Source organism: Thermobia domestica, chromosome 17, assembly GCF_964235325.1.
Source record: "Thermobia domestica chromosome 17, izTheDome1.hap1.1, whole genome shotgun sequence".
Taxonomy (NCBI): Eukaryota; Metazoa; Arthropoda; class Insecta; order Zygentoma; family Lepismatidae; genus Thermobia; species Thermobia domestica.
The window spans coordinates 133,924,426-133,937,408 of NC_137470.1; the positions used below are offsets into that span (position 1 = coordinate 133,924,426).

Sequence of the window (12,983 nt, forward strand, 5' to 3'; positions counted from 1 at the left end):
CGAGAAAATCCACGCACAAGCTGTTTGTTCACCACAAAACTCAGTTGGCGCGAGCTCGGATCGAACTAGGAACCTCATGCACTATAGGTGAACGCTCTACCACTGAGTCACCGCGGCCTATTATACTTTTGTTCATAACCAGACTACAGTTCATTGCATTGTGTTGGAAAGTTGAGGGGAATCTGAGGTGTCCCGTATTCTCATGGAGAAAATATGGAAGATGTTAATTTCATATAAGACATTTTAAAACATTTATTTATTTCATACAACATGAATTGTATATTTGTTTTAAATTAATAGACCCCTTTTGGTATTCATATTTGGCGAACGTCAGTCAGGGTTCTGGATGACTTGATCTACATTTGTTCGTTTGTCTGCCGAGCTCCTTCATGGCTATGCGGTTAGTATACGCGTCTTCGGCGTGGGACCCGGGTTTGCTTCCCGGAGGGAGCTCATGTGGTTCGGATTCCACGGTAATCAGTAGGTCCCGTCTTATATAGGCTCGTTGCTGAAAGGGACGTTAAACACAAAATCAACTCAACTCGTTTGTCTGCCTCTATCACTCAGACTACAGGGTACAACTTTCGGCCTTTTAAGTTAAAGTTTTCAGAGTACAAGCACGAGACACTGTGAATTTCCTGTATAGATTTTGGCGGCATACCAACGTAAAATGTCAAAATGGCGGCCATTTTTTCAAACCAGCGAGTATCCACGCTACGAAGCGCAATTTTCAGTCTTTTAAGTTGAAATTTTGGCGGTGGAAGCAAGAGATATGCTAAATTTGCTGTATAGATTTTCTCGGCGATCGAATGTGTAATTTCAAAATGGCGGCCATTTTTTTCAAAACAGCAGTGAGTAGAAAATTGTTGCAAGTTGTGACAATGACAATCTTGAAATATAAATCACATTTTAACACTTTTACCCCAAAGACATTGAAATATTTCGAAAAAAAACGATTAAACCCGAAAATACCCAATTACACCCGAAAATACCCGATAAAACCCAGATGGGTTGGGTTTTTTCAAAAAAGCCCGGTTTTTTTCAAACCCTGCTTCTAGCACATAGTGGCCCTCAAACCCGTATTACCAAAACACATGCAGACGCGAGTAAGCACTTGGAGAGGTAATTACAGTCTTTCTTATCATTTAGCATCACTACTGTCGTTTTTCTTCCAGGATGCACTTACATGGCGTTGTACAGCGCCACAATTACGTCTGGTGGCAAAAATTGGAACTAATTTTGTTTTTTGCCCCAATCGCTTCTGCATGTTCCCAAATATGCTCCTACCAAGTTTGGTTTCATTTGGTTAGGTCTCCAGGGTTCTCTGAACAGCGATATTTATTTTATGATAACCTGGTATATTTGTAGTATGAGCATATTTGCTGGTATAGATATAATTTAGCAACCGTGTATTAGACTTCCAAATTATGCATAAGTGACGGAACTCTTATAGAATGATTGTGCGTCTGTCGACAGGTATCACAACCAAAACGTTAAGAGAGATTGTGAAGCAGTTCTTTTACAATCGATTTAGCTTCCTAAAAATAGATTCTCTCCCCTCTGTTCAAACCAAAAGTAGCAGAAATTAACCGTTTCCAGTTTCATTGTTGATTGTCATAGAACAGAAGGGTGATAAATAGCGACAAGCACTATTAAAATTGATTCAGTATCTGAACAAAATGTACCGTCTCCAACCATAACAGTTTAGTAAAATCGGTAGTAGTAGAGCAAGAACAGTAAGAAATATCGAGAAACAGTTTTCTGAAATTGGTTTAACTTCCCAGGAGTACGTTTTGTCGTCTCCATTGACCCTTGATTCAATCAGGAAGTGGTAGAAATCAGCCCTTTCCTGTTTTTAAAATGTTGATAACTATAGAACAAGAACGATAATGGATAATGATAAGCTATTTTTTGTAATAGATTCGTTGTTTCAAGAAAATACTCCAAGTTCACTCCTGTTACTCGATTCAAACCGAAAGTAATAAAATTTAGTAACTTGTAGTTTCAACGTTGATCGCTATACAAAGAAAAGTGTAATAAATAGCAAGAAGCATTTTTTGAAATTGATTCAATGTGCCGAGGACACTTATGGCATCCATCCATGGCTGACTGCTAAGACAGGAAGTGGTAGAAATTTACTGTGACTTCAATGGTGATCTCTATAGAGGAAAAGAGTAAGAACTATCCAGAAGTGGCTTTCTGGGATCGACTCAGCATTCCAAGAACAGGTTTCATCATCTCTATTAACCCGGGGGCAACGACGGACCAGTAGTCAAGCGCTTCCCTATGCTGCGTGGGTTTTCTCGGGGTATTCCCGTTTCTTTCCACATTCTCATTCCACCGACTCTTCCATCATCATTCACTTGCTTTAATCATCCGTTTCCCTTAGCCTAAAGGGCATAATCGTGGAACGTTAAACTGAAAGATTTCATCTTTTAACCCCGTAAGCCCTCTATTCAAACTGAAAGTGGTAGAAATCAACTGTTTGTTGATTCAACGTTGATCGCCTTACAACAACCACCACCACAAAAAAAAAAAAAAAAAAAAAAAAAAAAACGGTAATATACAGCAACATGTGGTTTCTTGGAATGGTCTCAGTGTTTCAAGAAACTACACAATCTCCATCCGTAATACACTACTGGAACCGGAAGTGGTAGAAGTTCAGTACTCATAGAGGAAAAACAGTGGTAAATATATATATATACATGAGCGATTTTCTGGATTTGGTTTAGCTTTTCCAAGTGCAGATGCAGTGTCCTTCGCTAACTGTCAGTTCAAACCGGAAGTGATAGAAAATAACCGTTTGCCATAGAACAGAAGGCAGTTGTTTCAAATCGTTTCAGCATCTCAGGAAACCATACCATCTCCACTTTTAACATTGCACTTAAACCGGAAGGAGTAAAATTTATTAATACTTCCGGTTTCAGCGTTGATCACGATGAGGGCTGCGGTGGCTCAGTGGTAGAGCGATCTCTTCTGGTGCATTGGCTCCCTGGTTTGATTGCAGTCCGCGCCATGTGAAGACTGTGATAGAAAAACTGTATGCATTTGTTTTCTTGGGGTTACTGCCATTTTTAATTTTTTTTTATTTCACCATATTAATATCATCATCTTTCTTAGCCTTGGTGTGTATTCTTGGGACGTTACTAAACTTAAAGCAAGGTCCCAGATTGAAGCCGGAAGTAGTGAAAATCTACGGTCCCCGGTTAAAACGGTGATCACCATAGCAAAATGTGGAACAGAAAGCAAGAAACAGATTTTGTTACGGATTCAGTATCACAAGAATATTTGCAATCTTCTATGTGACTTTTCTGTTATAACCAAAAATACTAGGAATGTATTATTACGGTTTTAATATGGTTTCTCATGTAGCGAAAGTGTTAACAGAAGGCGAGAAAAGATTTTGTACGTTATATGGATTCAATATCCAAAAACCAATTTCATTTCAGCTTTTCTCCTCTACCAATAACGCATGTACAGTCCGCAGCAAAAAACCTGCAACACGAGCATGTAAGTTTTTTGTGACACGACGAAGTCTTTTGCTCCAAAATAAGTGTATATGGGAGGACGACGAGGTTTCTTCTGGCGTGATTCGTGCCACTTAAACGTTATGTTGATTCACTGCGCTGTTAGGCGTAGTTTCACAATAAACTTACATGCTCATGTTGGAGGTTTTTTGCTGCGGACTGTACCAAGAAATATTAGAACTTTCGTTTTCAGTATTGAGTTCTATATGATAACTAGCCTTTGGCCAGCTGGAAACCTTTTCCCTCAAACCCCTCGTTTACTCGGCCTACGGCTTCACATCTCATATATAACAGTAACTGCCATAATGATAACGTAAGATAACAATAACCGTGCAGATTAACAATATGGTAATGACACAAAACAACTGTAAAGAACACGTTCCGTTATACCTGTTTTAGCTCGGTCTAGAGCCTCGCACTTCTTAAACACAAAATTATGCGGAATTTCCAGTTTCTTTTCCTATTTCAACTTCCTAAAAATATGAACTTGTATCCCAAGAAAACACTCATTTAAATAACATGGAGACTTTTCATTTCCCCTTTATACCCCTAAAAACTGAAGATATTACAAGATAGTCCCGGAAGGATACAATCATTCCAAATTTCATTATTGTAGCCCCAAAAGGAAGTGTAAACATTTTGTTGTGTAGATGATGTCCCATATAAATAACATGGAGAAAGATTTTTCAGTTCCTCATAAAACCACTCTTAATTTGGAAATTTTTATTTTCGGTTATTTACTTAGTTAATGCTAACGAAGACGTACAAGCATACCGAATATCAAGTTTTTGTTCCAAGTACCTAAAACAGAAGATAAAAGCCTTCCCTCCCCCCAAAAAAGGCCCATTTGAATAGCATGGGGGAATTTCTTCATTCCTCTTTAAATCCCCTAGAATTTAAAAATATTCACTTTTGGCAATTTTCCTGTGGGTTAGTCCCGAAAAGCTGTGATCATGGCAAATTCAGCTTTGCACGTCAACCGTAAGTACCAGTTTATTTTATGTTAGTTCATGTAGTATTTTTTATATACAGTTAGGATAATTGTAACACATTGCAAGAAACTTTTTTTGAATCGTTGGATGAATAAGCCCCATCTTTTACATTACATCTGTACTCCAGCCGAAAGTTACAGATCTGTTTCAGCATTGAATAAGCATAGTTTGGAAGCCTACTCTGTTTTCACAACTGTGAAACGAAACTCACTTGCTTTTTCACGTGATGATTCCTCTTGCGCGAAATACTGAAGAACTAGTTTAACATATTTCTGTATTGCTTTTCGCGCAAGAATATACAATAGAGTCAAAGGGATGAAAATTTATGATCTGGTTTAATGTATATGTTTTAGTGCAGAGCTGCGGCATATTTGTAATTTTCCTTTCAGTCATATTGTTTTCAATTGAACGCCCATTCTTTAATTTTGAAATGACTATTTTTCGGTAAGCAGGATTGGAGTCACTTGTTTACAGTTCCGTTACACTAACCACTGTATCACAATAGCATGATGTTAATCTTTCTGCAGCTGTGTATTACTGTCTTGATCCCACACGAATCATATTCTACCAAACATGGTAGTTTCTTTTATCTACTCTTTTTATCATTTTTATGGAAGTTTTGTATATGTCAATTTCATATTTAAAATGAAATGAAATTTTTTAGGTTTACGTCCCACGATTATGCCGGTTAGGCTAAAAGAGATGCTGAGGATGAGTAATGAATGAAATGGTGGAATGAAGAAAGTGGGAGGAAACGGGAGAACCCCGAGGAAACCCACGCACACGGTGTTTGTCCACCACAAAGTTCACTTGGCGGGAGCAGGATTTGAACCCGGGACCCCAATCACCAGAGGTGAACGCTCTACAACTGAGCCACCGCGGCCCAAATTGCATATTTAGTTTGCAGGAGTGTTTGTATGGGTTATTTATCTTGTGAAACTACGATTGTTATTTTCTGACAGAATGGAGAGAAGATAGATTTCCTGCAAGCGCAGATCCTACAGACGTGAGGATTTAGGTTCAATTTTTCGGACTTTGTCTCTCGAAGGCAGTCTCGTTTTTCTGTGAACAGAGGCTTATAACATTTTTTTTTTTTTTTTATGTCCCACGGTTATGGCAGCTAGGCCAAAGGAGACGGTAATGATGAGAAATAAATGAAATGGTGGAATGAATAAAGTGGCAGGAAACGGGAGAAGTCCGAGAAAACCCACACACGAGTGTCTGTCCACTACGAAGTTTACTTGGCGCGAGCTGGAATTGAACCAGGGACCCCATGCACCAGAGGTGAACGCTCTAGCAGTGAGCCAGTGCGCTCCCCGTGACATAAATTATTTGTCCTTAAAATCTACAAGGGATAGTTACTCTTGGAGCGAGTTTTTCTCAAAAACAACCCAGGCAATTTTACTCATATTTCATAATTAAATACACCACTAGAAGACCTACAATCTATATATATAAAAGAGAACGTACAAATCCTTTGTCCGCTCATCACGCTAATACGGCTGAACCAATTTCTTTTATTTTTGGGGGGTTATTAGGATTTGGACCCTAGATGGTTTTTATCATATCACTTTAATTTTCAATTACCAGTGTCTTGAGATAATTGACCATTCAGGTGTCCATTACGTACAAATCCTTTGTTAGTTCATCATAGGTATAAAAATAAACGTATTTATATGCAACCCGCATGACCGTGTCACTCGGCGGGTTAACATAAATGACAGGCGTTATAATGGTTTTTATCATATCACTTGAAAGCGAAAAAGTAAAAATTATCTAAGTAACAAAGTTTATTGCGTTCGGGGGTGACCGCAGCGAAGCGGGGCGGGTTAACATAAATGACAGGCGATATAATGTTAACATTTACTGCAATCTTCTATGGTTTTTATCATATCACTTGAAAGCGAAAAAGTAAAAATTATCTAAGTAACAAAGTTTATTGCGTTCCGGGGTGACCGCAGCGAAGCGGGGTGAACGCTGCTAGTATGGTATAAATATTTTTTATTAAAAATTCACAAACAGTAGTTCAGTCTTGGGGGTGAGTTTATCCTAAACAATTTTCTCAAATACTACTCAGGCATTGTTTATTCGTATTTCATAAATAAATGATCCATTAAAAAGCCTAGAATATGATGTAAATTATTTTCTATTAAATATTCATAAATGGCAGTTTACTTGTAGTGATAAGTTTTTCCTAGGTGATTTTCTCAAAACCTAGTCAGGCAATTCTGTTCATATTTTATAAATACGCGTTCCATTAAGAAGCCTACAATATGATAATAATTTTCCATTAGAAAGTTCATAAGGGGTACTCTTGGGAGTGTTTTTTTTTTTTTTTTTTCGAACGATTTTATCAAACAGGCAATTTTGTTCATTTTTTCATAAATAAGCATTTTTCTAACAACCATAGAATATGGCATGAATAATTTCTCATTTAAAAAATCTTAAGAAGTAGTTTGCTCTTGGAAGTGTTTTCTTAGAAACAATTTTGTGAAAGCGTCGGTTATAATTTTGTTTGTTTCGCAAATAAACATTTTCGTAATAACTACAGCATAATGTAATTCAATTTAAAACGTAAGAGCTAGAAAGTTTAGTGTGGTTCCGTGTACCTCTTATTAGTTGTCTCGTGCGGTAAGTAGAAACACAAAATGATGTTGGAGACATACTTGTGAAGTAACAAAACTGTTCATTGTTTCCTTGTCATTCTGATCGTAAACTTTAGGGGAAAAAAAAAAACACACACACACTTTGTTCGTAATCGGAGACAGTTGGATGAACCTACGAACTTATTCTTCGACCTTTCATTTTTCATATTCGATAAACTCTCGGGTGCTTGTGCGAAGAATGTTGAGTAACAAAACTCCCATTTCTGAGTCATAAGTTTCACTGGAAAGCGAGAAATTTTCTCTAAGCGTGTGCATAGTGGGCTAAGTTAAATTGTAACTTGTACCAAAGTTATCAACTTCTGTATTCTAAAGTGTCACAGAAATCAACAGTTTACTTAATCTTTTAATTCAATTTTCCCGCAAGACGTTTTTTAGACGTCACACTCTTTATACAAGCACCCAAGAATTAACAGCGTCAATACGAAGTATTCGCATAACTATGCGCCAAATGCCTTGTGTTTCCCCGTCGAGCATATAGCTTCCCGTGTAAAGGCAAATAAGTTGCTAAGTCTGACATTTGGCCGCTCATGTGTCTTCATGCTAAATCTGGTTTCAATTTCATAGTTAAGTCCTAAGATTGGAGTCAGTATAGTTTTTTAAATACATAATTTCCGTCTTTGTGAAAATGCCTTGTGGGCTAAAATTGCAATTCTGCTATCTACTGGAAAATTGTGTTTTCTTCGTAATGTATGAAATATATTTTAGTTAATACTTTTCCTGTTCAACATGATTAATAATAATGGGTTCCTAATTGTCCAAAAGGTAAGATGTAATTTGCCCAACCACATCATAATAAGGCGGTTGGTTGATAGGATTATTATCGTTCTCGGTTTAATTGTGTACAGTTGTTTGATAAGTAAAGCCGGTGTATTTTTATATTATTATTTTTTATTCTACACGGTCCGGCAAATGACCTACCGTATTTAGAGAGGGCACTATTTGAGTTGTGATGGGGAGACGTCAGCGGAGGGAGTATCGGTCGATAGCGGTATACGTGTCATTTTCAGTAGTCGAAATGCGGTGGCGATGTGAGCATTGTGCGTTTGTTGTGGAAGAGTATATTCTTAATGGTGGTTCTGTGATTATTACTCAGCAGATATTTTGCATTCGGTTCAGACTTGGCCGACATGATTCTGTTACGGATAGAAAAACTATTCAGGTACCAAACTTTAGAGTAACGGGTTCTGCACTGTGAGAAGAAATCGCCTGGCCAACCTCGGACCGTAACAACGCCGGAAAATCTGGCGCGCGTGAGAGCGTCCATTCAGCAATCTTCCAAAGCTTCCAGCACGTAAACAAGTCAGCCAGACGATTTTTTCTGTGTTGAACCTGTTGCTCGAAAGTTCGATATCCAAACTTGAATAGTTTCTATTCGGAACAGAATCATGTAGACCAAGTCCGAACTGAGTGCGAAATGTCCGCTGAGTATTAATCACAGAACCACTATTACGAATATACTCCTCCACAACAAACGCACGATGCTCACCGTGCCACGCTATTGCGACTACTAAAAATGGCACGTATACCGCTATCGATCGATACCCCCTCCGCCGCCGCAGCCCCATTACAACTCAGATAGTGCCCTCTCTAAATACGGGAGATCTTTTTTGCCGGACTCTATATTACTGTCATAACTGCATTAATTTCGAGCGAGGTTTTAGTAAGATAGAATGTATACTTATTAAATATAATAAGCTAGAATGTATTTTACTTTTACTTTTGTCTTATATCTGTATTCGTAGTGATATACTTCTTTCCTACTTTCAGTGCTAAGTCTTGGAAATGTGTTTGTGAGTCCAGTTTGAAGCATTTCCGTTAATACTTGTTTGAAGCAAATAGATTTCATCAGTTACGAACGGTGGTACAATTTTAATTACAATGTTGCACGTGTTTGGACCCATTAAGAATTTACTGAAGCTGGACAGTGTGTGTGTGGACAACAACATCTTCCGATTGCATTACAAATTTAGTGTGATTATGTTACTTGTATTTTCGCTCCTTGTAACCTCTAGACAATATATAGGAAATCCAATTCATTGTGTTGTTGACGGAATTCCGTCTAGTGCGATGGACACATACTGTTGGATTCACTCCACTTACACAACTCCCAGTCGTCGAGGAAAAATTGGTGTGGATATTGCACATCCTGCCGTGGGTGCAAGTTACGAACAAGAGGAAGTGAAATATCATAAATATTACCAATGGGTATGCTTTGCCCTGTTTTTCCAAGCTGTGATGTTCTATGTGCCCCGCTATTTGTGGAAAATGTGGGAAGGTGGTAGGATCAACATGCTTCTACTCGATCTTAATTGTCCAGTTTTAGATGAACAGTGTAAGGTAAATCGCAGGAAACTGCTTCTGAACTATTTTATTAGTAATCTTCATTCTCAAAATTTCTACGTTATCAAATTCATTATTTGTGAAGTGTTGAATTTTGTGAACGTAATCGGTCAAATTTACTTTATGGATATGTTTCTTGATGGTGAGTTCATACAGTACGGATCCCAGGTGATTTTATTTACAGACATGGACCCTTTAGAAAGGAGTGATCCTATGGAGAAAGTATTTCCGAAAGTAACCAAGTGTACATTCAGAAGATATGGTGCGTCAGGAACAATCCAACAATTTGACGGTTTGTGCGTTCTTCCATTAAATATAATAAATGAGAAATTGTACATCGTTATTTGGTTTTGGTTTATTATTTTGTCTGTATTATCTGGCCTCGCATTGTTATATCGCGTTTTAGTTGTAACTGGTTGCCAAGTAAGAGTGTATCTCCTGCGAACACAGTCCAAATTAGTACTGCCGGAACAGATTGAGATAATCGTCCGTAACTTTAAGATAGGTGATTGGTTTGTCCTGTATCAGCTGGGTAAGAATATGGATCCCTGGATATATAAAGAACTTCTGCAGGACTTAGCTACAAAATTGGGCGAGAACGAATGTGTTTGAAGGAAGTAAGTAAAGTTACTATCTGTGATAGCTATGTGAAAGACTGCTTAATGCCTAGGCCGTTATTTCTTGTGTTTCTTTTTATTTATCGAAGAAGTAATGTATAATTGTGTTTACTTACTTCTATGATTTATGCTTTTTTTCTTTTTTAATTTCATCGATGTTTTTACCATGCTTATACTGGGCAGTTAAAAAGTTCCCGCTCTTTATTCCCATAAGTATATATTTACTTAATCGCCTTCAAAGTAGACATCTCCGGAACATACATACTTACTCCACTTCTCCTGCCATTGCTAGAAACATAAACGAAAGTCCTCTGGTATCTTTCAAAGTTCAGCCGTTACGTTGGTTTTAATCGTCTTCTACAGTCAAACGGGTACCGTTGAGACCAGTTTTTCCTTAAAGCATTATCACCGTTTTAAGGCTATCAAATTCTTTGAAGCAGATTTCCGCAATTTGCACATGAACTTCATGTTTGCGCGTTGCTTAAAGTGCAACATTGCACCAGCTGATCACCACACACACTCATACGTTCAGCTACATTACTCGTACACTGCTGTTTGACGTTTAAATACTTGTCAAAAACTACATCATCATTCGGGGAACTTTTTGACTGTCCTGGTAAAATGGAAACGTTGATAGTTATTCCCTTTTATTTAGTCTTATCGTTTCTGAGGAAACTACATAAATACATATAATATTTTGTTATTCAAAAGGTATACTCATTGGTTTTAAATTTTAAGAAGCATGTTGAAGGAAATACAATATACTGGTATATATCAAAAATATAGAAAGAGATCAAATATATGAGCTTATAACATGCATTTACAGATCTCTAATAGTATGTTCACCGGTTCGATACCAGGTGATATGAGTTTGTGACACGAAAGTATGTTATGTTTTCTCTCGAGGTTCTACCGTCCCCAATATTCACATTACGAGGCACGTCCAGAAAATAAGTGGACTAGATTTTTGTCAGTTAAAAAAAAAGAAAAAAAAAATACCTTTTACATGCTTACATCAGCACATATGTGAACTATTTTTCCACGTAGTCGCCATCCTTCTTGATGCGCTTAGTGAGACGAGGAATCAGTCTTTTTATGTCTTGGTCAAAGACGTCTGACGCCACCTTTTTTGTTCAGTTCTTCATCTCCACCTTCACTTCTTCGTCAGTTGAATTTTTTTTTCCACTCAGTGTGCATCTTCAGGGAGGTGAACAGATAATAGTCCGAAGGCCCCAGATCAGGATAATGCGCGTATCAGTCAAAATCGACGGTCTTCCACTCCTTTGCTCATTGTGCACATCTCTACAACCAGTTTTAAATTCACGACACCACTTAAACACATTCCTATGATTCATAATTCCTTCACCATATACTGATTTGATCTCGCTAGAAACTTCAGACGAAGATTTTCCCTTCACATCGAGAATAATGGATAACGCTGCGGATCTCGCACTTGGCGGCAAATTTTATCGACATGTTTCACGGGAGACGTTACTGTGGCCACAGGTTTGGTCATACTGACGCGTGATTGGGGTCGCTGGAAAGGTAGGAACTAAACTACATGGCAGTGTGACCAACACAGCAATAACAAATTCCGTCTGCCCACGAGGGCCCCTAGTACACTTATTTCGTGGACGAGCCTCGTATTTGGCCTCCTTTAGCTCTCAGAGCATAAGGGACATGAACTGAGACATTTCATTTCTCCTACTGGAATCTCATATACAAATCTCGGATGCTTGTGCAAAGAATGCTAAGTCAAGAAAATACGTTTTGTGATAAAATTAAATTGAAAGTTTAAACATACTTGTCATATTTTGAGTAGAATACACAAGTTCATAACTTCAGTACATGCTTGAATTTTACCTAGCTATTTATACACACGTGTAGGGATTTTCTTTTTTTCTATTTTCCGTGGTACTTAAAACTGAAAAATGGAGTTTTGTGATTTAACGCCCTTTCCACAAGCGCCCGAGAAATATGTTTTATTGATTTGTAATTTGGTATAGAAAGAAAATGTGTTTCGCTTGCAGTATTTAAAACAAATGGCAATGTTACCTGGAAGCAGAGTATACCGAACAAGCAAACAAATAAAGAGATGGTTGTAATACAGTCTGTACAATTTATTTACTTACTGGGGCATTTTTATTTGTTTATCAGATAAGCAACATAAGTCTTATGATATGTCATTTAAAAGATCTTTTCTTTTACCAATGTTCATTTCTCTGATGATTGAATACGCTGTCACAAATTACGTAAAAGTAATTTATTAAACTTTTGTCCAATACTCTTGAAAATGACTTATAAAAGAGAGTGAAAAGAAACTTTGCATATTTCAAAACTCGGTTATTGTTAACTTAAGAATTCTTTATCTGTAAAAACTGTTTTATAATTCAGTCTGTAAATTTGTTTCCAAGTAATAAAGTCATCTACTTTACACAACTCATCATGTAAGTTATTGCATTGAGAAATATGATGAGAAAATTATATTCGTAAGTAGATGTACTTACTATTTCACCACAAGTAGAGGTAAGTGCATGACCTCAACACTACTCGAGAAACAAAACAATTTGGCTTTCCTAAGTCGTAGCAGTTGCGACGCTAATCTCAGAAAAAAAGGACGACTCTGTATCCAATCGTGAGTCCGATCTCAATATTAAAAAAGCATTGAAGTGTATCATCTACAAGACTTCTATTAGACCATCGTCTGTAAGTCTGAGGTATGTACTGACTTCATGTTTATCAATGTATAGTCATGATACGATACTTGGGACATTTTGGCAGAGATGAATAACCATAATTTACACACATTTAAAAAATTATTCCCTCAAAACTCTTTTCTTT

General features: G+C 37.4%; 1 protein-coding gene across 6 annotated transcripts in view; it reads left to right on the forward strand.

The window, feature by feature from the left end:
* Positions 1 to 12,581, forward strand: part of LOC145674356 (innexin inx2-like) — a 29,681-nt gene extending 17,100 nt beyond the window's left edge. For all 6 annotated transcript variants that reach the window (XM_081744304.1, XM_081744307.1, XM_081744306.1 and 3 more), the window contains one exon: positions 8,953 to 12,581. In XM_081744304.1, the coding sequence (XP_081600430.1) occupies positions 9,064 to 10,137 (1,074 nt within the window). In that variant the 5' untranslated portion in view covers positions 8,953 to 9,063 and the 3' untranslated portion in view covers positions 10,138 to 12,581. The remainder of the gene's footprint in view (positions 1 to 8,952) is intronic.
* Positions 12,582 to 12,983: the final 402 nt, after the last annotated feature.